At 37.2% G+C, this 24,023-nt stretch overlaps 1 protein-coding gene across 9 annotated transcripts in view; it reads left to right on the plus strand.

The window, feature by feature from the left end:
- SOX6 (SRY-box transcription factor 6) overlaps window positions 1-24,023 on the plus strand; it is a gene marked incomplete at its 3' end in the record, with an annotated part of 516,843 nt that overhangs the window by 460,618 nt on the left and 32,202 nt on the right. For all 9 annotated transcript variants that reach the window (XM_079928497.1, XM_079928500.1, XM_079928502.1 and 6 more), the window contains one exon: window positions 18,491-18,599. In XM_079928497.1, the coding sequence (XP_079784623.1) occupies window positions 18,491-18,599 (109 nt within the window). The remainder of the gene's footprint in view (window positions 1-18,490; window positions 18,600-24,023) is intronic.

Below are 24,023 nucleotides of genomic sequence, written 5' to 3' on the forward strand. Positions count from 1 at the left end.
TATATCTTTTTAGAAATAACTTCAACAGTATTGGTTCTGAAATAACATGAAGGGTGTCTTGTACAATGCATTGCCCAGGAGCTTTAGTTCCCTATACTCTCTAGGCTGCAAGAGTCCCCTGTAGTTTCCAATGAAGAAGATCAGTCTACCATTGTCTTCTTCCCATGCCGAAGATCAATGTAAATTTTATGAAAAGAGAAACCATAAATTTGGGGTCTTTTTGTTTATGTTGATATTAAAGTACTAATATTAAAATTAATGTCAATTTTTCCATCTGTAAAATGGGGACAAGAATGCAAGCATCTTCTTTAAAGAATTATTTTAGTGAACTCATATGAAAAATCACATCAGCTTATCAAGAACTTTCTATTCCTTTAAGAAGGTGAATTCTCCAATTTTAACAACATTCATAAAAGGGAGGTTGGCAACAAGTTTAATTTTTCTTATTCTAGACCATTAGTTTGATTGTTGTAAAATGATTTCCCCAGGTCTAGGCAGAACACTGGTAATGGAAGAAGGAACAGGGCTCTTTGAAATCAGTCATATCCAGGTCCAAAAATCAGCTTCACAGACTAATTGGTGATCTTCTTACTTCAAAACAATGTGTATAACTAGCTGGGTCATCTGGGTCCTGTTACTTTTCTGTGCCTTTGTGTACTCCCTTGGAAGGTGGAAATGATGAATATACCATATAAGACTGTGGAAAAAATTAAATAGGAGACTGTACCTGAAGTAAGGTCGATGCAGACACATGTTATTCTGGCTCCCCTATTGTTGTTTGCAACCATGTGAGAGAACAGGACATTAGGTCGAAGTGCTCACCATCAGATGTGTGTGGCTTATGGTAGATACTTGGGATTCAGAGAAATATTGACTAGTCCCTTTCTGTCTTGAAAGAAAAATACAATCTGATTTGGGCTATAGGACAGATGCATAAAAGGAAACCTGACAAGGTGGGGTCCAAAGTGACAAATGAGTGAAAGGAGCTGCAAGGGTAATTAAGCTCATGAAAATCAAAGAGACCCTGCCAATCACTGACTGAGGTGGAAGAGAGGTTCTGTGGAGCAGGAGAGACTCGAAAGGCCTAAAGAAAGGACAGGAAGGGCAGAGCGTGCAGAGCGGAGTGAGCAGCACATGCGGTCCTAGCATGAGTCTGGATGGGGCATGGGCCTCCTCATGAGGAGAACAACGGCTGGTGGACAGTTCACTCAGGAGAGGAGCGGGCTCTGGGTTAGAGAGGGGGCAGGGTTCAGATGCTAGAAGCCTTGACTACTTGGCTAAGAAATGTAGCCCAGTGTGTGTGTGTGTGTGTGTGTGTGTGTGTGTGTGTGTGTGTGTGTTGTGTGTGTGTGTGTGTGAGTGAGTGTGTGTGTGTGTCTGCATATGAGAGACAGGGTGGATAGAGGATGAATACTAATGATGGTAGTGGTGGCTGAGGTAAATTGAGTGTATTTCTCTGTATAAATAAGCTTTCAGAAAGTTGACCTGTTTGTTACATAAGAACCATAGAAGCAAATGCTACGTGGTTCTCTTCTCAGTGGGAGAAACTTCAGGGTGGTATACGATAGTAAATCCAAATTAAAACTTGAAATAATTATCATTAACTTATAGGCATTTATAGATGATAAATATTTTTATATAAAAAATTATCATCTATGAGATAGAGATTATTGTCATCCTCCATTGCAGATTAAAAAACAAAAATCAAAACCACTGAGAATCATGAAGGTAACTTCAGGTTCAAATACCGGCTCTTCTCTATATAAATTCTATACTTCCCACCATACCTCACTGTGAGGTCACTATTATCAGTAACTTGAAGGAAGAGTCCATGCCTTACTCTTCGTGGTCTCCCTAACACTGAGCCTAAAATGCTCCATCATTATTCATTGATTGCTTGCTTGTGGCTAGAGACCAGACTTTGGAAGAAATAGTTACTCTTATGGCGATAAAAATTTGTTTTCATCTGAGTCTGTCTACGCTTTTGTGTATATGGTCTTCCTCAGACGGGAAATTCACACTGTAGGAGAGTTGCTTCTTACTAGACTGTAGTTAGAAGAATTTTGAAATCTTCTTTTTCTGTTCCAGTTACTCTACCTCATTGCTGCTTCTCTTCTGTCTTCTGTTTTGGAGGTTGTTGATCAGTTTCCCACAGTCTGTACTTCTCTGTCTCTGCCTCCTTATATGTATGAGAGTGTATTTCTGTCCTTTCCTTTCTCTTTCCCTAACCTCCTTCTTTCCCTGTCTCCTCGTCTCTCTCCACTGCTGGTTCCCTCCCTCTTCTTCCTCCTTTTCCTTCCCTCCTTCCCTTCCTTCTTCCCTCTTTCACATCTCATCTTCCACTCTTACCGCAATCTTGCAGCCTACTGCAGTTAAGGTGCAGTCTCTGATGACCGATGAAGATTTTTCTCCAAGCTCTTATAGTTACAGGGCAGCTGCTATCTCTGCATTCTTCTGTGGCAGGGCTCTGGTGTGTAATACCTGTATCTCCCTAGGCTACTCTAGTGTAACAAGAGTTCCTGAGTGTGCATCTTCAACGATAGGGCCTCTAAGACTCTGCCTAAGAATTGACCATACATGAAGAAGGTGAAGGTATCATAGCCTAGGGGGACTGAGAGATAACCAGTACAAATTTATTCAGAATCTAATGCTGATTTTATTTATTAAAATGGCAATGCAGTAAAGTCTTAGACCTAAATAGCTCCAGAAAGTTAAATTTATAAAATAATTACTGACTTACAAGGCTTTAGAAGGCAGCATGGATCCTGATCTTGATTTCATGACCTGTACCTAAAACTGGGTCATCTCATAAGTTAAGCTGTTCAAAAGAGTAGAAGATATTCAAGTTGGGTTTTAAATCTGAAGACTGTCTTTTAGGCCTACCTCTGACTCTCATTATCTGTGCGGTCTCCAGAAAGTCTCTAACGTTACTGAGCCTCAGTATATTCTGTAAAATTAGGATGATCATGCCTTACAAATGAGATGTGTGTAAAAAGACTCTACAGTTTATCAGATCCTGGTGGTCACCAAGGCTGAATATGGGCCATATTTATTGCGTGAAGAGCAGGGTAACTGAGTCAGTGATTTCCACTTTGAACGGAAGTTTTAAGCTGTTTGCCTTCTGCCTCCTGTTTTGTTGGAATGGCTTGGACTCAAAGCTGCCTTAGGCTGATAGCATAAATAAGTAGCATGTCATCACTGTTATTCCATAAATAAAACAATTTTTTGTTTATCATCTTTGTGGGTGGTGGTGGGAAGGAGAGGATGTAGAAAGGAAATGAAGTCTATTTGAAGTAAATCAGGTCTGTTGTACCACAGATCTCTGGAGTTTATAGGAAGCATTTATTTCTTCTGAAAGAATTAGCTGAGAAATAAGAAGTAGCTAAATGTAGATGAGTTTACTGACCAGCACAATACAGCAATATCACGATGCTGCATGAATCAATGAATTTCACCTATCTTTGTACAAACTGGTTTTCCAGAATCATTTCTATAAACATATAATTTTAAAAGGTAGCTTAATGAGATAAAAATTTTCTAGAGGTGATGTTTAAGGGAATATTTAATATTTATTTATCTTCATGTGGAAACTATACTAAAGAATGAAGTTTGCAGTCAAATCGATTTATCAAAAGGAAAAGTATATGCTTGTTTAAAACAATGGGTAATGAATTTTAAAACAACTTAAATTACAAAGGATGAGTGCTGGAAACATATTAGCTGATCTTCAAGGGAAAACTAATATTTCAAACCAAACAGTACCTAAATAGATAATATTTATGTTAAGACTTGTTTGTTTTGTCTGAAAAATCGAATAATCTGGCTTTTCATATCATATTACCAAAAAGAGAATACAATCCACAACTTGAGCCCTTATATAAATTGTAAATTTTAATATGTGAGTCCTGATGTAGGCAAGAAGGCTGGCCAGCCCTATCAGCAATTTTTTCTTTTTTGTTTTGCTCTTCTTTTGGTCACTTTGGCTATGGAAAACTAAAAGTTTAATCATAAATGTGAATATATTTTACTTAATCAGTTAAAAGAAGATTTAGTCTTTTTTTTAGGTTGTGCTCTCCTTTGTGTCAATATATGCAGTAGAGTTTTAAATAAGAGCTATAATCTTAGAACTTTGTACCTTGTATACTTGTTAAACTCATGATCTTCTTTTCTTATTATTAATTGATCTGAAAGTGCCATTTAAAATTCTACAGAGATTTAAAAACTCTGCTAAATATAATGTTCACATGGGAAGTTATTTGTTCTACGAATAACTTTTTTTTTTTTTTCCTTGAGACTGTGCAAATCCATTGTAGTTAACTCTCATTAGACAATCTTTGGGATTGAGTGAACAATCTCTCTGCCTTGTATCCTGCTCTGGTTGATTTTCTAGGTTTGTCCTTGTCTAAGCAGGTGATGGAAAGGAACAGGGAGAGCAGCTACCGCAGCATTAGGAATAAATGTGTGCTTGCTTATTGATGGTTCAGTAAGAGAGCCCTGGGAGGTGTCACTTTCATTTCATTAAAAAAAAATTTAACTCTGGTCTAAGCACCATCCCTCGTTCTACCAGAAAGACTGTTTACTTATATTGAAGCTCCTACTTTTAGACCAGGAAATCAGTAAATATCTTACTATTAAATCCCCAAAATTGAATTATAAGACTGAATTCTAATTTATTCACTAAATCATAAATTCAGCTCCAATGCTATTATTATCTTGATATTTAATTGTTGAAACAAAAAGCCAAAGATCGATTTCTGAGTTTTTGAGAAATAAAGTTGGTGCAGTCTTTACCCTCACTATTATGATCTATAATAGACTGTATTTCAATGTCTAATTTCTGAATGTGGAGATGACAGTCCTTTTCTTTCTTTCTAACATAATAACAGCAAATGAAAAGTGCTACCCAAAATATACTTTAAATGTAAAATATTTTAAGTTTGTGACAATTAAGGTCAGCTGTGAAGAGCAGCTTTTTTTTTCTTTTTCTTTTTTTTTTTTTTTGCTGTTTGTGGACACAGTGGAAGGAATAATAAGCCCCTGCCCCCGTCCTCCCTGTTTGCCGGCTCCCTGATGACAAAGGGCGGATATGTGGTGAGCACATACCTCATTTACATCACATGCATAATGTACTTTATCTGGGATATTAGCTTCTCGGAGTTGGCAGTGCTACCTAACACACACCGTGATCAGCACAATTTTTGAGTCTGCAATAATCAGAGGAATGTAGCAGTGATGTGGGAACAAGAGGAAATAACATGGCATTATGATGTACCCATCATTGTTCTGTTGTCATCCTTCCTAACCAGTTTGCTGTCCTTCGGAGCCTCACAAAAGGGTCATGAATTTAATAGAGTAAAACATGGAACTGGGTGCAAGAGTAATGCATCTATTTCCAAGCTCCACATTCAGAGAAAAAGGGAAAATATTGACTACACAGAGGACAAACTGCCCTGAAAGCTTTGTGGGTCTATGCATATGCTTATGTAATCTTCAAACAACATGTGCAGTTTTTTACAAATGTGTCTGGCCTCACTTCATCTCAAGTAAGCATTTAGATACAAAAAAGTCAGATATAGGAAATTAACTAAATTTTTGAAAATCTGCAAAACATAAGTTTCTAATAAAATATTGTCTGTTATATTAATAGCATGCCGTTTACAGAATTTATTCTTAGCATATTAACCTCTTCATGGTTTTCACACATTTAATAAAAGATAATAATCTCCTAGCAGTTTTCACTCATTTGTTCAAGACTTTAGCAGGAGTTCCATCCTGAAAGTATTTTACAAAGCAGTTTGCGTGTTCCTGTTCTATAACCGTTTGCAGTATTCCCAAATAACTCTTACACATGAGTTCAATAAATAATTGGAAGCCCAGATGTTTGAAACAGATATAGCAGATACACTGTAGCTGTATTGAAAATACAACTACTTTCCCTTTGTCCTCTCATCAACTTCACAGCATTGCACCCTGCCATTTTCAGTTCTCTTCTAATTAAACCTAGATGAGCATTCGGCATGTACGTGTTCTCACACGTGCCCTTCTCAAACGCAGCGTGTGGAGGCATCCTGTGTTTTTGTTTCTGACTTGAGACATTCCAAGGAGGAATTTTACTTCTTCAGATTGAACTGTAGCATTCTTTGTCCCTTCAGTCCTCCTCCTGATAAGAGAATTGAATTACCGCTTCCCATAGCAAATAACTAGAAATTTGTGTACGCTCCCTTCTTAGACTGAGCCTCACTCATTTCTGTGTCCCTCTCTAGCAGCGCTTAACTAAAGCAGGCTCCTGTCCTGTGTTTGATAGATAACTAAAAAATATTAGGTATCAGTAAAAACTAACTGTGTTCTTGAACTTGGTTTTAAAATATAACTCTCTAATTTTCAGGAACTGAAAAAAACATGAGGAAAATTCTAATTTCATTTACAACAGCTTTAGGTTATTAAATTTTTGCTGCTACCTCTCTCTCCGTATGCAGCTTTTCATTGTATAGTTAAAAATGATTCTTTCTAACTTACATGTCTTGGTTTCTTCCTCTTTGGAATATTTACACCAATTCCTGAAAAATGCTGTGACATTATCAGAGAAAATTTGTTTTATTTCTTTTTAAGCGATAGAAGAGTATTATGGCTACATTTGGGAATTTTTAATTTGTATCTTATTTAGTCTGGTGTGCAGTGTGACACCAGTTAATTGTATGTTATTTTGTGGTAACTACATGTTAACTCTGTTGGAAGTAATGGTAATTATACTGTAATTGATATCAGTTCTCCCACATCTTTGGAAAACCATACAATTAACACATATCGCCACAGTTGGACACTATCTTTTGTCCTTTGTAATGTTGCCATGTTGGAGTACTATTTTGAATAGGGTCCTAAATATTTTCTTCTTCTTTTAAACTCATTTGAAAAATTCCAATTTTAAGATATTTTAATTTTCATGAAATGAAACATAGTTTCTAAATTTTAATTTTACGTAATCATGAAGAAAGCTTCTTTCACAAATAATCAGACATAGTCTTGGGTTATTTTTATTTTTATTCTTTATTTGAAACGTCATTTGTGAGTTCACATGACTTTATTAGTACTTTCTATTTCCTAGAGGAGGATAACAATAGAATATGCAAAATCCTGACATCAAGGAGTTAGTTTTTTCTGAAGAGAGGCCCTCTTCTTACTAGCAATCTTTATGTTACTTTGCATTCAGACAAAAATGGATATATTCTGTGTTAGTGCCACCATAAGGAATATCAAACTAGGAACATATTTGCACCAAATTTAGATAAAACGTTTTCCCTTGATTTTACTTGCCTCTTTCCTTTGCCTTTCCCTTGCTTTCGGTCCCTTTCCTTCTATCACTTTTGCCTAAGTTGGAGATGGAACTTCCGAAGTAGCAAATAAATGCTTTCTGGCTAAGTGTGAGCATGGTTTGGTAGGCTTGTTTGACAAATGAATTATCTTTGAGTGATTTTTGTTGAGAATGTGAATAATTGCTCACAATTTTTTATAACATGGCAAAGTGACTTTACTAATGTGTGCTGCAGTGTGGGTCTCAGGAGTAAAAAAGTTGAGTATCGTAGAACTGTAAGATTTCAGAGCTGGAAGAAACCATAGAGATAAGTTGGTTCAGCGCCCTCGTTTTACAGGTGGAGTAATCAGGAACTAGCATTGTTTGTAAAGAGCACGTGTGATGCAGAATAGTTCAGTGGAAGGGGAAGGAGACTGGGAGTCTGCAGGCTAAGTGCTGTGAGGCTAAGTGGTGTGTCCTGGATCTGTTACCAGTCAGCTGAGGGATTTGGGGTAGGCATCCTAACCTCCTTGGTCTCTGTGCTGTCTGAGTGAAGAGGCCTTTACGTTTCCTTCCAGCACTAAAGCCTTCTCATGCCCCTTATTTTTCTTTTTAAGATACGTGTTATTTTTGCAGAACACATATTTAATTATAGGAAAATCTCTTAGGAGATGTGATATATTTATATATCTCACAAGTTAAAACAAATACATGGTGGTAATACCTTACATTTTTTCCATTTTTTGTGTTTATGTTTCTGAGGAAAAACTCTTCAAATTTATCAGTTTGCCAGCTAACATTGAAATAGAAGGTATATTTTTGAAGAAAATATTCATTCTTGGTTTAGATAGCTTTGAATAACTTGAATAAACTTCACCTGTGTCTCCACAAACAATATTAAAAGTATAGATTGTAAATTAAGTAGGTATCTGAAATCAAGTACCTAGATTTGAACAAACAGAATTCCCAAGAATTTTTGGACAAGGACATTTGCTTAGCTGGTCATTAATTTTATTGTGATACTCTTTGTTCATGTGATAAATGTTAGAATATATAAAGTCTTGCTGGTGGTTTAAGTGGAGATAAAATTCTCCAGTTTTTAAATCATGTATTCAGTTTTAATAGGAGTTTGTATAATTTTACAATGGAGCTTTTTGTGACCTTGTTACTGAAACAAATAGTTAATCAGAGAATATTCAGGAACAAATATGTATCATGCCTCTGTATAGGAATAAAAAGTTGGAAACCACATATAAGTAGGAGTTGGGCTGCCACACAACTGGATTTGCTTAAATCTGAACACTTTATAACTCTACTTGGGAGTTGCAAACTTATAAATAACCTTGCAATTGGTTAAAACTGTATTAGAACCATATGAATGAGACAGAAAGCATTTGCACTATAATCCTGATGAAACTAATTTAACTCAGTGGCTCCCAAGCCTAAAAGGGTCTCATATCTTAAGAGTTAACGCTACTTTATCATTTATCATCTGATGATCAGTGACAAGAGTCTAAGTGTATGTTACAGGAGATATACAGGATACTGTCCTTGCCAGGAGTGTGGAGAGAGAACTTGCTTAGCTTGGTGTACTCTTCAAATCCTGAGGGGAACTTGTCATACATCATTTGTGAATGTTTTTGAAAGCTCCATAAAACATATCCACAAGAAGTTCTGCAGACACTAGTCCATTTCAGCAGGCATGTGCTGCATGCTTCTTCTGTGCTTATAGGATCCAGTCCTAGCTGGAGGTAGAGAGGATCAAGAGCCACTTTCCCTCCCCCAAGGAACTTGTGGTCCAGTGGCATGTATCAGCCTCCTGAGAGGTGATCTGAACAGCTGTGTCAGTCTTTATTGATTCTATGTCTTGCCTCAATTATGAGTTTCTGGAATTTTGAAAACTTTTGCCTAGCCCTTACAAGTCTTTCCTCCCTTTAAGGGCGAACTTTCTCTTTTGAAGAATCCTAGCTAGCTATAGTTGTTAATAGATAGAATCACTTCTAGATACTAATGGCAAAAGCTTCTAAAGTATTGTTTCTGAGGCTAGTAGGACCTCATGTTTGTTTCCTTATTACTTTGATATTTTTTGGCCAGTGACAAGAGCCTTTTATAACACAAGAAGCAGAAGTTGCCACTGTATTAGTTTGCTAGGGCTGCCATAACAAAATACCACAGACAGTGTGGCTTAAACCACAGATATTTTTTTCTTACAATTCTGGAGTTTAAGAGTCCAAGATCAAGGTGTTGGAAGAATTGGTTTCTCCTGAGGTCTCTCTCCTTTGCTTGCAGATGGTCGCCTTCTCACTGTGTCCTCACATGGTCTTCCCTCTGTGAGCACACAACTCTGATGTCTCTCTGTATGTCCTAATCTACACCTTTTATAAAGACACTAGTCAGATTGGATTAGGGCCCACCCTAATGGCCTCATTTTATTTTTTGTTTAATACAGGTTTATTCATTTTTCCTGTAGGTTTGAATTCAGAATTGAAAATGTTGAACTATATTGTAGACAATTTTTAAAGGTCACTTTCAAAAATATCACTGTGAGGGTTATAATGGAAAGATCACAAATATATACCTATGGGATGAGTTAAAAAAAAAAAGCTATACTAATTCAAAGTTTTTCAGCCTTAGCTCTATTGACAGTTTATTTTTTAAATTTTTATTGGCTTATAGATGCTTTACAATGTTGTGTTAGTTTCTGCTGTACAGCAAAGTGAATCAGTTATACGTACACATATATCCACTCTTTTTTAGATTTCCTTCCCATTTAGGTCACCACAGAGCACTGAGTAGAGTTCCCTGTTCTATACAGTAGGTTCTCATTAGTTATCTGTTTTATACATAGTAGTGTATATATGTCAATCCCAATCTCCCCATTCATCCCAATCCCCCCTTCCCCCATTGGTAACCATAAGTTTGTTCTCTACATCTGTGACTCTATTTCTGCTTTGCAAATAAGTTCATCTGTACCATTTTTCTAGATTCCACATGTAAGCGATATTATGCGATATTTGTTTTTCTCTTTCTGACTTACTTCACTCTGTATGACAATCTCTAGGTCCACCCACATCTCTGCAAATGGCACTGTTTCGTTCCTTTTTATGGCTGAATAATATTCCATTGTATATATGTACCACATCTTCTTTATCCATTCCTCTGTTGATGGACATTTAGGTTGCTATACATAGAAAATTCTAAAGATGCTACCAGAAAACTACTAGAGTTCATCAATGAATTTGGTAAAGTTGCAGGATACAAAATTAATACACAGAAATCTCTTGCATTCCTATACACTAACAACGAAAGATCAGAGAGATTAAGGAAACAATCCCATTTACCATCACATCAAAAAGAATAAAATACCTAGGAATAAACCTACATAAGGAGGCAAAAGACCTGTACTCAGAAAACTATAAGATACTGATGAAAGAAATCAAAGATGATACAAACAGATGGAGAGATATGCCATGTTCTTGGATTGGAAGAATCAATAGTGTGAAAATGACTGTACTACCCAAAGCAATCTACAGATTCAGTGCAATCCCTATCAAATTACCAAGGGCAGTTTTTCACAGAATTAGAACAAAAATTTTTACATTTTGTGTGGAAACACAAAAGACCCTGAATAGCGAAAGAAATCTTGAGAAAGAAGAACAGAGCTGGAGGAATCAGGCTCCCTGACTTCAGACTATACTACAAAGCTACAATAACCTCATTTGAATTTAACTACCTCTTTAAAGACCCTACCTTCAAACACAATCACATTCTGAGGTATGAGGGGTTAGGGCTTCAACACATGAATTTTAAGAGGACACAGTTCAGTGCTTAACAGCTATCTTTGCTTAGCTTCGTTATTCCCAGACTCTTTTGAAATTATTTTCTTTGGGATTACAGTACCTAAAGAACCCCCTTGATCAAATTCTTTATGTCTCTGTTCATGTAGTTTCATCTGGATTATTTTTCCTAGAGATATTCTTGTTTCTCTAGAGGAATTAAACTGAAATTAATATGATTTTGTTTAACAGTTTATTCTATTGTATTCTCATGAAGTATTGACATTATGAATTAATTCCAAGAATAAATTGCTAATGATGGATTGCTCAGCAATGTAAGAGTGTGTAAGAAGAATATTTGGAAATGGTTGTGGTTGACATTTTAGGGAGTATTTTTGCAGAGCCCTTTTGAATAGTGATAGCTAGGCAGACTTCCTATATTTCAGCCCTAAGCCAACCCTGACCAAGAGATGACTCTATTGTTCAACCAATTTACATATCTTCCTTTGTATTTATCTACCTTTTAATCATCTGTATCTCAGTGTTTTCAAAAAAGATCTGAAAATTAATTTAATTTTAAAGTAAAATTAAAATGAAAAAAGAGAAGGAAATAGTGTTAACAGCATTATCAGGATTTAGCAACCAAAGTGTCTAGTATGTGCCAACATCATGAGAAGCACTGACGATACAGTTGTTAAGACATGGACACCATACCTTAGAGAGTAAGTTGGGGAGACATGTAAATAGATACATAAACCCATAATTTTAATGCATTTTTCTATAAACATGGTGTGGTAATGGAACAAAACAGGGGAGCTGTTTTCTTCCATAAAAAGAATCACCTTTTTAAAAGTACTTGTGGTTACTTTCCAGTGTAAAGCTTACATTTTCGATCCTTCATTAAATTACTAAATTTATAATAAAGGATGTAAAATAAAGGCTAATAAAGTGATAGCTTGTTAAGTCAATAGAAAGTAAATAACATGTGCTTAAGTAGTATTTCTTGAGAATCACATCATGGCAAGATACGTCCAGAGCCAGGAATTAGGGCAAGTCTTTCAGAGTAAGGTATAGACTCTCTCTCAACATTATACTTAGCATTGTCCTGTTTAAAAATAAACAAACAGACAAACAAAAAACTTTTTATTTTTAAATGTGTACTGCTTTTTAAGCCAAGCATTTGTGGTGGGTATTGTCCTCTTTTGCCTGTGTTTTGCAAAGACTTTGCAAAGATGCAGGTGTTAAGCTGCAGAAATTCCAAGTCAGACTCAAAAACCTCTTTTTCATATTGTTATATAATTAAATTGTATTATTCTATTGTGTTCTTCTAAAATGGCTCACTTCCCTCTTTTGCAAAATATTTATGGTATTTTTCCAGATTTCCTTGCTTTGATGATTATTGCCCAAAGAGACATCATCGATACAGTGTGGAGTGTTGAGTCTAAAATCTTTTTCACAAACTTGAAATATTATAAAATTGGTAGTTCTTGTTCCTTTTGGACACACTTGTACAGGGTGTTGTGATTTACGTGAATTAATCAATTATGTGGGCTTGTAAAAACCTGAAAGTATTTATGGACACTAACAGTAAATGCTACGTAAGATATATAGAAAAGGTGCAAGACACAATCCCTGGCTTGAAGAATCTTTTGATGTTGTTAGGGGAGAGTTGGAGGTGCACATGAAGCAAAGCTCAATTCTTTAATAATAGTATGTAACTAGGGACTAATTATATAAGGAAAGTTAGGAATTTTTGCATATCAGAAAGTAGATCAGAGAGGTTATAGAGGTAATGGACAACTTGGACTTTTCAATATGAATAGAACTTGGCAAGGAAGAAGAGAGAAGGAAGCATCATTCTAGTGGGCATGGGGAAGAGGAAGCAGGCCTTATCATGGTATTATTATACCTGAGCAGAGGATGTATGATGGGAGAGTTGTAGGAAATTGAGTTTCAAAAGACGTGTGGGGAATAGTGTATAAAGGACCTTGAAACTCCTCCAAGTAGAGGAGTTTGGATAAAATGCAATAGAAAATAGGAAACCATGGAAGGTTTTAAATCAGAGCCATGAAGTGGAACCCTGTGAGGAGTGAGAGCAGATGCGGGGGTCAGTGTCAAGTTTCAGACAGACCAGAGAGGAGGTGCGGCAGTAATGTAGGAGTGCAGGTGTGAGGGTCTGTGCTGGGATCGGTGATGAGGGAGGGCATGGAGGGAAAGGACCAGTGCAAGAGGCTCTGCAGAAGAAAAATCAGCAAGCCTGGAAGATTAAGTGGGCACAGAGGGGCAAGGAAAGCACTGAGACAAATAGTACTGACCAGTTGGTATTGATGTAAACAGAGGATGGGAAGGGGAGTTGTGTAAGGTGAAAGCTGCTTTTGCAGGGAAGTCTTTACTTTTGAGAAAGAGTTTTCCAGGATTGGAAAGACACTAAAGCTTGGAGCCGGGATGAAAGGGCAAACCTTCTTTTGGATAGTATTCAACAACTCAGACATAGCGGAAACTTTAAGGGTAGGTAGTATCCCAGAATATTGTGGTGGCCTTAGAGAATTTCTATTCATAATGCATATATTTGTTATTTCTCTTAGAAAACTGCTTCAGGAATACACAGAAACATGATTGGTAGCACTGTAGTATTAATCTTCCCTGCAAAATTCCTTATTATTACAAATTTGAATGGTTTTAAATGTTCTTTAGTATTTAAATAAGTATTTTAGGACATAACAGCAAAATTCTTATTTACTCAAAAAATATTCATACCAAAATCCCCATGTAGGAGATAGGTGGTTCTAAATTTGTGATTAAATGAGCATAGAATTTTCTATTTTCTATCTTCTGTATAGCAAATAGAAGTATGATATATATAATATGTATGTATTTGTAGAATATTATAAAATATTTGTATAAAATATATATACTAATATTCTATGAACAGAATATTTGAGAGCTAGTGTAGAGTATACTAATTAAAATGAAACTTACATGTGAAAGTTACATGAGATTTTTTTTACCCATTTTAGCTGAAATATAAGTAATGGCCTCTTAGGTGTGTGTTCTGTGATTGCTATGGATGACCTCATATTCAGACATTCTTTGGAAAAGACCTTTGAATACAGATCGGTAAAGTACCTCTCATTGAGACCACTGGAATAAAATGCATCACATCATTTTCCAGCCATGTCTGCCTGTCAAATGAAATATATTTGTTTGTAAGGCAACAAACAAAAAGCCTCTCTCAGCATGTACAATTTTCCACTTCAGTTTGTGGAAAAGAGGACCATGTTGAAATCATTTGAGGAGGGTATAGGTTGGTCAGTCTTGGAAATCCAGAGGGAGGGTGCCCAGTGCATTGTTACCTTTCACATGTTGTTTTTCAGGAGATGGCTGTAATCAGTCATCTCACATATGGTTTGGAAAAGGCTTGTCTCACTGGCAAGCAAACAGTTATTTAAGTACACAATCCACTCTACTACTGAAACAGTTTTGCCAAACTTATCCAAGTATTCTCACATGCTTAAAGATGGTATAAATATCATTTATTGCTAGCAGTTTTCTTCAGACTATATGGAATGTCTTCCTGCTGCCTGCTCTAAGTGTCCCAGTTTACATTATGGCCTTTACTGCCTCTGTTTGATGGAGTGATCAGTAAAAATTTAATGACACTATAAAATAATAAAAATGTCATTAATTTACCACGGACCTTGGATGCAGTGGTTGTAAAATTACATTAATAAACAGAATTTTTTTTTACAACAAAAAGCATTGTTACGTGGGAACATATAAATAACACACATAAATTTAAGAGCAATTTTACTGTTAGCACACACATTATTATGGAATAGCCAGTAAGTGTATAAAACATAGTATATAAAATTTTATTAAAATATACTGTGCACATCAAAAATTCAGCTTTTATCTAAGTGCAAAGAAAAGCCATTATTATGTGCTTACTGTTTCATTGCTGTTCTTTCCCCATATCACAATTTTACATTTGTTGCCAGTGAGAGGGAGTTGATTTTTTTTACTAGACGAAAATAAACCTCTGTTTTTTCAGTTATCCCAAATTCATTCTCTCTCTCCACCCGTGCAAAGACAGAAATGATCAATCTTGCCATGGTAGGGAGGGAAAAGTTACTAATTTAATGCAAAGTTAAAAATAATGCCTGAGGAGTTGAATGGTTTGTTCAGTGACACTGGAAATAAGGGATAATAATGCAGCAGTCTATCTGTCATCAGTGAGGCTGCCCCGTCATTGACTCTGATAATATGTGAAGATGATGAATGCTACCGTCTTGTGGCTTGTAACATTTAACATTCATCAGCTCTCACTAAAGGGGGCTTTATCATTTAAATATCTTTATTTAATATGCAACATCTACCTCATACATCATAATTTCAAAGCACTTAGAGAGCCAATAGTCCTACAACACAGCAGAGCTGACTTTAATTTTTTTCAATAACTTTTATGTTGCCTGCATGTTTGTGACTGACAGTGCATAAGTAAGTGTCTGATCACATCACTGCATGTAAAACGCACATTTCACTGTCATCATGAAGACTGGGAAGTTTTCCTGCCTGGAGGGGTTGAGATTAAAATTAGCATTGAGGTGTTTTGTTTATATCTCCAAAATATCTACTTGCGAGCTATGTAATTTGCGAGAGCTAGTTCAAGTGCATGGAAAACTTGTAGTTAAGAGCTTGCCACCCACTGTCTATGTTTTCCTTATTGGGGCATACCCATTGGCACTTAATGGCCAGAAGTTGAGGGCCTCTTGGAACTAAAGTATCCTTGAAATTCTCTCTGTGCCTCTGTCCACATTCTGTATTTACTAGGCTCATGTTCAACCTCACTGGTAAAATCTTTGCTTAGCTCAGCTGCCCAGAGCTAACTTGTAGACATCAGACCCTCTTATCTTATGGTTATGTGGCTGGCAAATAAATATTCTGAGCTATTCTTTGAAGAAAAGAAGGAAATCTTCTGGGAGACTAGGTAGAAATTTATATGAAAGGGCATGGCTTTGCAGGGTCCTTCTTTAATCTCAAACACAAGTGCTTAATATTACCAAATATAAAATGCAGCCCACTGCCCAAAACAATTTTTATCATCGATTTATTTTCTGCCTATTTAACAAGTGTTTCATGGGATATTCTTCCTCGACTTCTACTCTGTCAAAATATTGATATTTTATAAGGAAAGTATCTCTGCAGAATAATTTTTTTTTCAATGAAGTCAGAAAAATGTATGACTTCAAAGACACTGTGAATATGTTGTTGAATGTTCTGAATGTTTTTTGTTATGATTAAAAACAAGCTGATAATACTGAATTGTGAGTGCACTTCACTTTTTATAAAAGAAAAGATATTATCATCATGTAAGCTTTGTTGTCTTAGGATTTTACAAACCATGGCATGTAATTTTCCCTCTTCTCCTTCCTTGTCAAAATATTGATATTCTTTCAGGAACTTTATTTATTTTTTTTTACTGAGAATATTTTTCCGGTAAAATCAAAGAGAATGAATGACTAGAAAGATACTTGAAATATGCATATTGATAGGTAGCACAGTCTGTTGATTTTCAGAGAAAGTTGTTTTTCCCCCCATGAAAATACAGATAAAGGTTGTTCTTCCAAGAAGATTGCAGGTGTCACATCAAAACTCCTTCTGCATTTAACATAGGGAAAGCATTCACATGCAAACATTTGAAATGCGAAACAATGTGATAAAACAAAGGTTGAATATTTTGCTTTCCCTGGTACTGCTTATTTTCACTTTAATTCTTTTTCTTTACATCATGACAACCAAAAGTGCTACTCAAAAATAGAAATTGGCTGATTAAAAACAGCTGTCCTCCCCCCTACAATGTGTGAAACTCTCGTCTGGCTTGTGGTTGCTCTTTGTTGTGGCCTGCATCTGGGTTAATTTGTTCTTGTGCAGCGGCAGTGTCACATAAGAAGATATTGGGGAACCATACCTAATTTGCTTTTTATTTTCACTCTGTTTTTTATAAGTGTGGTGTTTCAGAGGTTTCCCCACATACCGCTATTGTAACTAGTTAGTATTACCCAGTTGGGGAAATTCATGATCATAATTTTGTTGCAGTCTTTCATAGAAATGTTGCTAGATTAAAGCAAGGTTTATACTGTGTTTTCTTCCAACACAGATTTCAACATATTCCATGATGAAGGGGAACTGGAAGACTTCCTGCACAATTTGACTGATGGGAATTAATTATAGAAATATAATGATATTCAAAAATAATCATATTAGAAAGCACAAATGTAGTGAGACTGTACAAATGAGACACAGCCTCTATCAAGTAATTGTATGTTTGCTCTTTAAGAATATTTCCAAGTTTCTAAACATCTTACAGAAGAGAACACTCAGAGTGTTTCCGTCTAATGCCGAACATGCCTAGTACAGAACTAGGTCATTGAACAATAGACTGAACAGCAATCAGTCCTCTACTGCTGCATAATGCATTAAGTATAACATGCAGAAACCATTCCCGGAGCTGGAAGCTGCTATTTCATGTCTGTAAATTCAAGCTGACATGACATTTAATATTGTTTCATAGTAATGAACAACAAGGTTTCATTCATTCATAAGCACAGCACAAAGCCAAGTTTGAGTCTGGAGAGTAGCAAGGAGGAGAGAAGGGGACACGCGCTGTGTTTCTGCAGACAGGAACACCATGTTAATTATGATCAATGAGCCCTCTGCTACTGATCCAGAGAGCTACAGGAGGAGAGTTCACTGTGATGTTTCAGACTCCTGATCCTAGAAGAACAGGCTAACAATTAAAGCATCTTTGTGTTTCCCTACTATAATGGCAAGAGTGTTTAACTTTCCTGACTCAAGGCCTGACTAGGAGTAATGTTCTCCTTTTCACTTACCAGGAAGTTACAGTTCAAACTCCACAGCAAAATAATAGTATCAAAGCCATCATCTAGTCTGCCTGCTTCGAAATATTTGTTTCTGAAATCTTCTTGCCTAAAATTCTGATTCGTATTTTTCCAGGAGTACCAATGCAAACTATGATCTCTAAAAAGGAAAATTCCTCTCCCATTGAATAACAGTATATTTTAATGGAAACTGCTCTTTCAAATTTTGCAGTTTTGGCTCACACCTTTCATTTGCATTCCTTTTAGAATACTGGAGCAAATCCAACAGAGAGATGTGCAGTACAGCCCTGGCAGGTTACCTGCCACAGATTTCCTTTCCTTATAGGTACTATGGTTTAGGTGCTGTCAACACTGTCAGTGCCATAAACAGGCTTTAGTGGAATCTTCCTGAAAAGTTTTCTGAGCTCAAGTTGGTCAGAAATGATGTTTGTAAATCCAAGTTTTGTCCATTAAGAAAGATAGAAACTGGAAGGAAAAAGTGGCTGCTTTGGAAGCTAGTATAAGTCTCTGATTATTCTTTCCTCTAGGAAAGAACACGCTTTGAAAATTTGGGGCCCCAGTTAACAGGAAAGTCAAGTGAAGATGGAAAGCTGGGCCCAGGTGTCATCGATCTTACTCGGCCAGAAGATGCAGAGGGTGAGTGGCTTTTCTGTTCTGCTGCTCTGTGTGTTTCTAGAGGTGTGCCTGAGGCAGATGTAGGATCTTCATGGTCTTTCTTGGGAGTCACCAGATCAATTTTCTTGGCAAATCAGAAAAATGTTAGGCTTCATTATATGTTATAGTTGAGAACTTTGAAATTCAGCTAGATTGTGTGTTACTGAACACATAGCAATCCAAATACTTCAAGGTGCCATTTTAAAGTTTTAAAATAAAAGAACCCTCTACATTTCAATGAACAACAGAATTCTGTGTTTCATCCACCTCATGACATTCTTATTAAAAAAAAAAAGGGACAAACATACAAAGGAGGATTTTTTACCCCCAAATCAAGTGATTCCCAGGTGCAATCAAACCGTTTTGGAAACTAAATTATAGTTTGAAGCAGATCTAGCATAAAATTAATAATTGCTTGGGCAAGGCCCAGCCTGTGTCTGGGTACTAACCGTTATACAGTCTTTTGAAAGTCAGGATGGAAAAGACTAGCTTTACTCTCAATGTGTTTACCCACAGCACCATCAGCCTGTCCGCTCCTCTTTCTTTTCTGTTTGTTTGTTTTAAATACACAAGCAGCAAAACAGCAGAGATTGCTCCCCAGAGGCTGTTTACAATCTATGAGTTAAGTCAGCACTTTAGTAGTAGCGTTGCCTGGTTATTTACTGTGTCATCCCAGAGCAGGGACTGGTCTTCCCGTTAGCTGTTCCTGTGTCAGAATCCCTCCCACCAGTCAGGGAAGATTATTTGTTCTCTTTAGAGTAACACAATACTTCATCCATCTCAGGTCCCAGCTAAAGTCCTTTAGCTTGAGGGGAAAAATCTTACTATTATCCCTTTTATTGGCAGGATTCCTTCCAGGACCCTAATCCCTTGAAAACACATGAAGACATTTCATAGCAGCATCTGAACTGAGCATGGCTTCTAGTGATAGCTTGGGGCCATCCGAGGCAGTTCAGAAATCCCTGGCATGAGCACTAAGAGATGGGTAGTATCAGACATTAGGAAGTACTTCAGAGAGTTTTCAGAAGGCAGGTTTTTCATGCCAGTGGGAGAGACTAATGTTTAATGATAGTCCTGGGTACAAGGTGTTAAAATAAACTCTGATTGGTATGTGCATGTGTGAGGGGAGTGGGGAAGGAAGGGAAGGGAAGAGGAAAAGGAAGTGGGGGAGCAGGAAAGGAGGAATAAAGAGGACTCAAAACCAGAAATATACTCACTGTCTTCCATGCAGAATGTGTACTGAGAGCACGGTGACACTGACATTTTTATAGGCACTTAGAAGTACATGATTTCCCCCCTGGTGAGGATTGAGGTTCCGTGGTCTAGGGAACTAGTTATTCAGGTGTGGCACATCTCAATTTTGTTGGAAGATGGTACTACAGAGTACCTTAATCTTTGACCAGACACAGTGAAATAATACTTTTCATCACTTTGGAGTATTCAGTCTGTTAATTTTTCTGTAGACTAGGAGTTACAGAGTTCTATTGCCTTATCCTTGTTCTAACAGAGTTTTCTTAATCTGTCATTCAGCTTTCTTCACTTACTTCTTGCTTTTGTTTTTTTTTGGTTTTTTTTGCGGTACGCGGGCCTCTCACTGTTGTGGCCTCTCCCGTTGCGGAGCACAGGCTCCGGAGGCGCAGGCTCAGCGGCCATGGCTCACGGGCCCAGCTGCTCCGCGGCATGTGGGATCTTCCCAGACCGGGGCACGAACCCGTGTCCCCTGCATCGGCAGGCGGACTCTCAACCACTGCACCACCAGGGAAGCCCTTCACTTACTTCTTAACTGTACAATAGGTATAAAGTCATTTGCCTCTCAGTAATGCTAATAATCTAGTTGATGATATCATGTGCTTGGTAAGTTAAAAATCGTGGTCAGAGTTATTAACCATTATGAAAAGAAAAAGTGAAAAGCTTAACTGTAGAGAAACATACTGTATAGAAAAATCTGTGGAACTTCCATTCAGTATCCAGATTGTCTGGATTCAAACCAATTTCCTAGTTACTTTGCTTTTTTTGAGCAAACATTTATCAAGCATTTATATGCCAGAGAATACGCTAAGCTTTTAACACATGTTTTCTCATTTAAATCATATACAACTCTGTAAAGAAGGTATTTTTTTTTCCATTTTACGGATGAGAAAATTAAGGGTGAGAATAGTTAAGTAACTTGCCACAGGTCACATAGCTAGTAAGGGTAGAGCTGAGAGTTGATCCCAGGCAGCCTGGCTCCAGAACGCAAGCCATGAAGTACTGTGCTATCCTGCGCCCCCTGTATACACGGATGCAGAAGTGGTGCCTTCATTTTTCTGAACAAACTCCTTGTGACCTTCCTCAGTATATGGCCCATTTCCTCTCCCCTAAATATAGCAAGTCATGCCATGCACCAGCTCTCGTGTTACTCTGTCACACATAGCAGCAATGCCTGATGACTGTAACAGTAGAAGGGCTGTAGTGGCCCAGGAGCTTAAGGAGCGTGTGAAAACCTCCCTTCAGAAGCTTGCCCAGAGTTGCCATTGAGCCCTCGTGTGCTTTTGGGGGACTGAGTTCATGAATGGAGTCAAGTTACCTGCTCTAAAACCAACAGAAGTGCAGTGCCTTTGTGAGGACTGCTGGGATGCGCAGCAGCCTTCTGCTGACTTCAGGATATTTCCTGGCATCTGTTCAAGCGTAAGCTGATTGCAAAGCCTGCTGGAGTTGCAGTTCATATTAAAGTCAGAGTAGATAACAGGTACACATACTTTCTCCACTTTGCTCCTCCATATTTCCCTTAAGAGGAAGAGTAAGAAGGAAATGAAGTGAAAGAATACCTAAAAAATTTATTCACTCCTTCAGTCAGTCTTGGTCTAAAAACAAACAAACAAACAAACAAACAGACAAACATTTCTTGAGTGCCTGTTCTGTGTGCCGGTCCCTGAACTAGACACTGGATAAAGCAAAGGAAGCAAAACAAATATGTTCCTGACCTCTTGGAACTTAAAGTCTAGTGAAGAAACACAGAAGATTAAAAGGGTAATGCATACATAGATACATAAGACAGATATAATTATCACTGAGAAAAGTACTAAGAAGATCAAGACTTCATTGTTCCTCACAGAGGTTCAGGGCGAAAGCTACTTCGGTAAGCTCCATTGACAGGTAAGTTTTGTAGCTCTCACCCAGGATGTCATCCCTTCTTAGTCCACACATGATCATCTCCATGTTTCCTCCGGCTTTGGACCAGTTAAAATCTTTTTCCAGCTTTATTGACATATAATTGACAAATAACATTGGTGCAGATTTAAGGTGTACAATGTGACGATTTGATACACGTATATATTGGGAAATGATTACCACAGTAAGGTTAGTTAACACCTCTGCACCTCACAGGTTACCTTTTTTTGATGAGAAAATTTAAAAACTACTCTGTTAACAACTTTCAAGTATATAAGACAATATTTTTAACTATAGTCACCCTGCTGTATATTAGATCCCCAGAGCTTATTCATTCATCTTTATGACTGGAAGTTTGTACTCTTTGACCAACATCACCCCACTTCCCCCACTGTCTAGTCCCTGGAAACCACCATTGTATTCTCTGTTTCTATGACTTCAGGCTTTTTAGATTCCACGTATGTGTGAGATCATATAGTATTTGTCTTTCTCTGTCTGACTTCACTTAGCGTAATGCCTTCAAGGTCATCCATGTTGTTGCAAATGACAGGGTTTCCTTCTTCCCTTTTATGGATGAATAATATTTTTATCACATTCAAAATATGTATATATAACTATATAACATATTATGTACTGTATGTAATACATAATATCATTTATCACATGAATTTATATATATGTATATATAAAACAGTCTCTTTATCCATTCATCTGCTGATATATACTTAGGTTGATTTCTGTGTCTTGGCTATTGTGAATAACGCATAATGGCAGCTTTAAGGGGCTATGCCCTTCTTCTCCTTGCTCCCCATTCTCCTGTGTGGCTTCTGAAGTGACTAAAGTAAGCCTGGCTTTCCAGGAAAATGTCTGCTGCCAGTTGCGAAAATGCCAATATCACTTAGTAAGCAACTTGTAGACCTGCTTCATAGCTTTGAACATGGAAGCAGCAAGGGAAAGGTCACCAAAAGAGGCAGCTGTGCGTGTGTATTAACCACTCATCAAAATCAAATGACAAAACCGTAAGCCAGGAAAACAGAAATTAAAAATATAAAAGGCAAATGTCTTCAAAATTTTATTTTTAAAGTCCAGCTGTTATTTGGCTTGAATATGACAAGACAGCATTTCTTGTTCACCACGATATTTATAAAACTACAAATTCATCGGTGCTGGGGGCTTAGGAAACATGTTTAAGGTCTTGTTATATTTTGGAGCATTTGTTGGCTTTATATGTATTAAGAGCACAAAAGTTGTTAGCTCCTGTGTAGGGCATGTAAGGAAGAGAGGACTCAATTAATTGAGTCTGTCACCACGTATTAAGAATGACGAACAGATGTTTAACTTTTTATGGACTTTTCATACGGTGTTTCCCCTCTCCTTGTTCTCCTTGGGCAAGAGTGCAATTCTTATCTCAACCCTCCTAATTTCAGGGTTGCAAGGTATAGTAGAAAGGGCTCTGGTCTGGTTATTGGGAAATTTGGATTAAAGTTCCTTTGCTAAATGAAGGCAAATAAGTGACGAATGCCCCTGGGCTTAACTTTATCTTTTAAAAGAGGTATGTTGGATTCCATTATTTCTAGGGTCCCCTCCAAATGCAAGATTGTTATTAGGGTCTTCATGAAACATAGAGTGTGTTTATTACAAGAAAGGTGATCTGTCCACAGTAGCTTTCACTTGGTTTTTTCTTCAGAGAAATAAAAGGGGAGACCAATATCTTTGAGAGTATATTTGTACCACTTGCTGAATCGAATGTTCAAGTCTTTGATCTTTTCTTTTTATTAATGAGAATGATCTTTTCTTTTTATTAATGAGAAGATCTCTCCAGTAGCATTTCCTAATTACCTTTCACAGATGGACCGCCCCCCCCCCCCCGCCTTCTTCTTCTCTTCCCCCCAGCAACGGTAGTTGTAGCCCGCCTTATTTTTTATATTCTCTCCATCCTGTTTCCTCTCTCTCACACACCTGGGGCCTCTAAAGGGACACTTTTCTTTTTTTCTGTTTTTCAGAATAGTTTGGGTAAGAAAACCTTCTTCTAACACCTCTTTTAATTCTCAAATTCAATTATTGTGTCCCAGCCTCAGAGAGAGGCAACACCTCATTTTGTTTTGTTTTGTTTTGCTTTTTCACACCTCATTTTGACGTGGAACATAGTGGAATATGAGCTCTAAAAGGGATGAGCTCTGAAAGTGATTACCATTAGGCAGGCTTTTGGACCCTGGGTTGGAACTGTAATGATGTGCTGTCCTCCATGTATTAAAA

This window comes from Stenella coeruleoalba (assembly GCF_951394435.1).
Source record: "Stenella coeruleoalba genome assembly, chromosome: 8".
Classification (NCBI taxonomy): domain Eukaryota; kingdom Metazoa; phylum Chordata; class Mammalia; order Artiodactyla; family Delphinidae; genus Stenella; species Stenella coeruleoalba.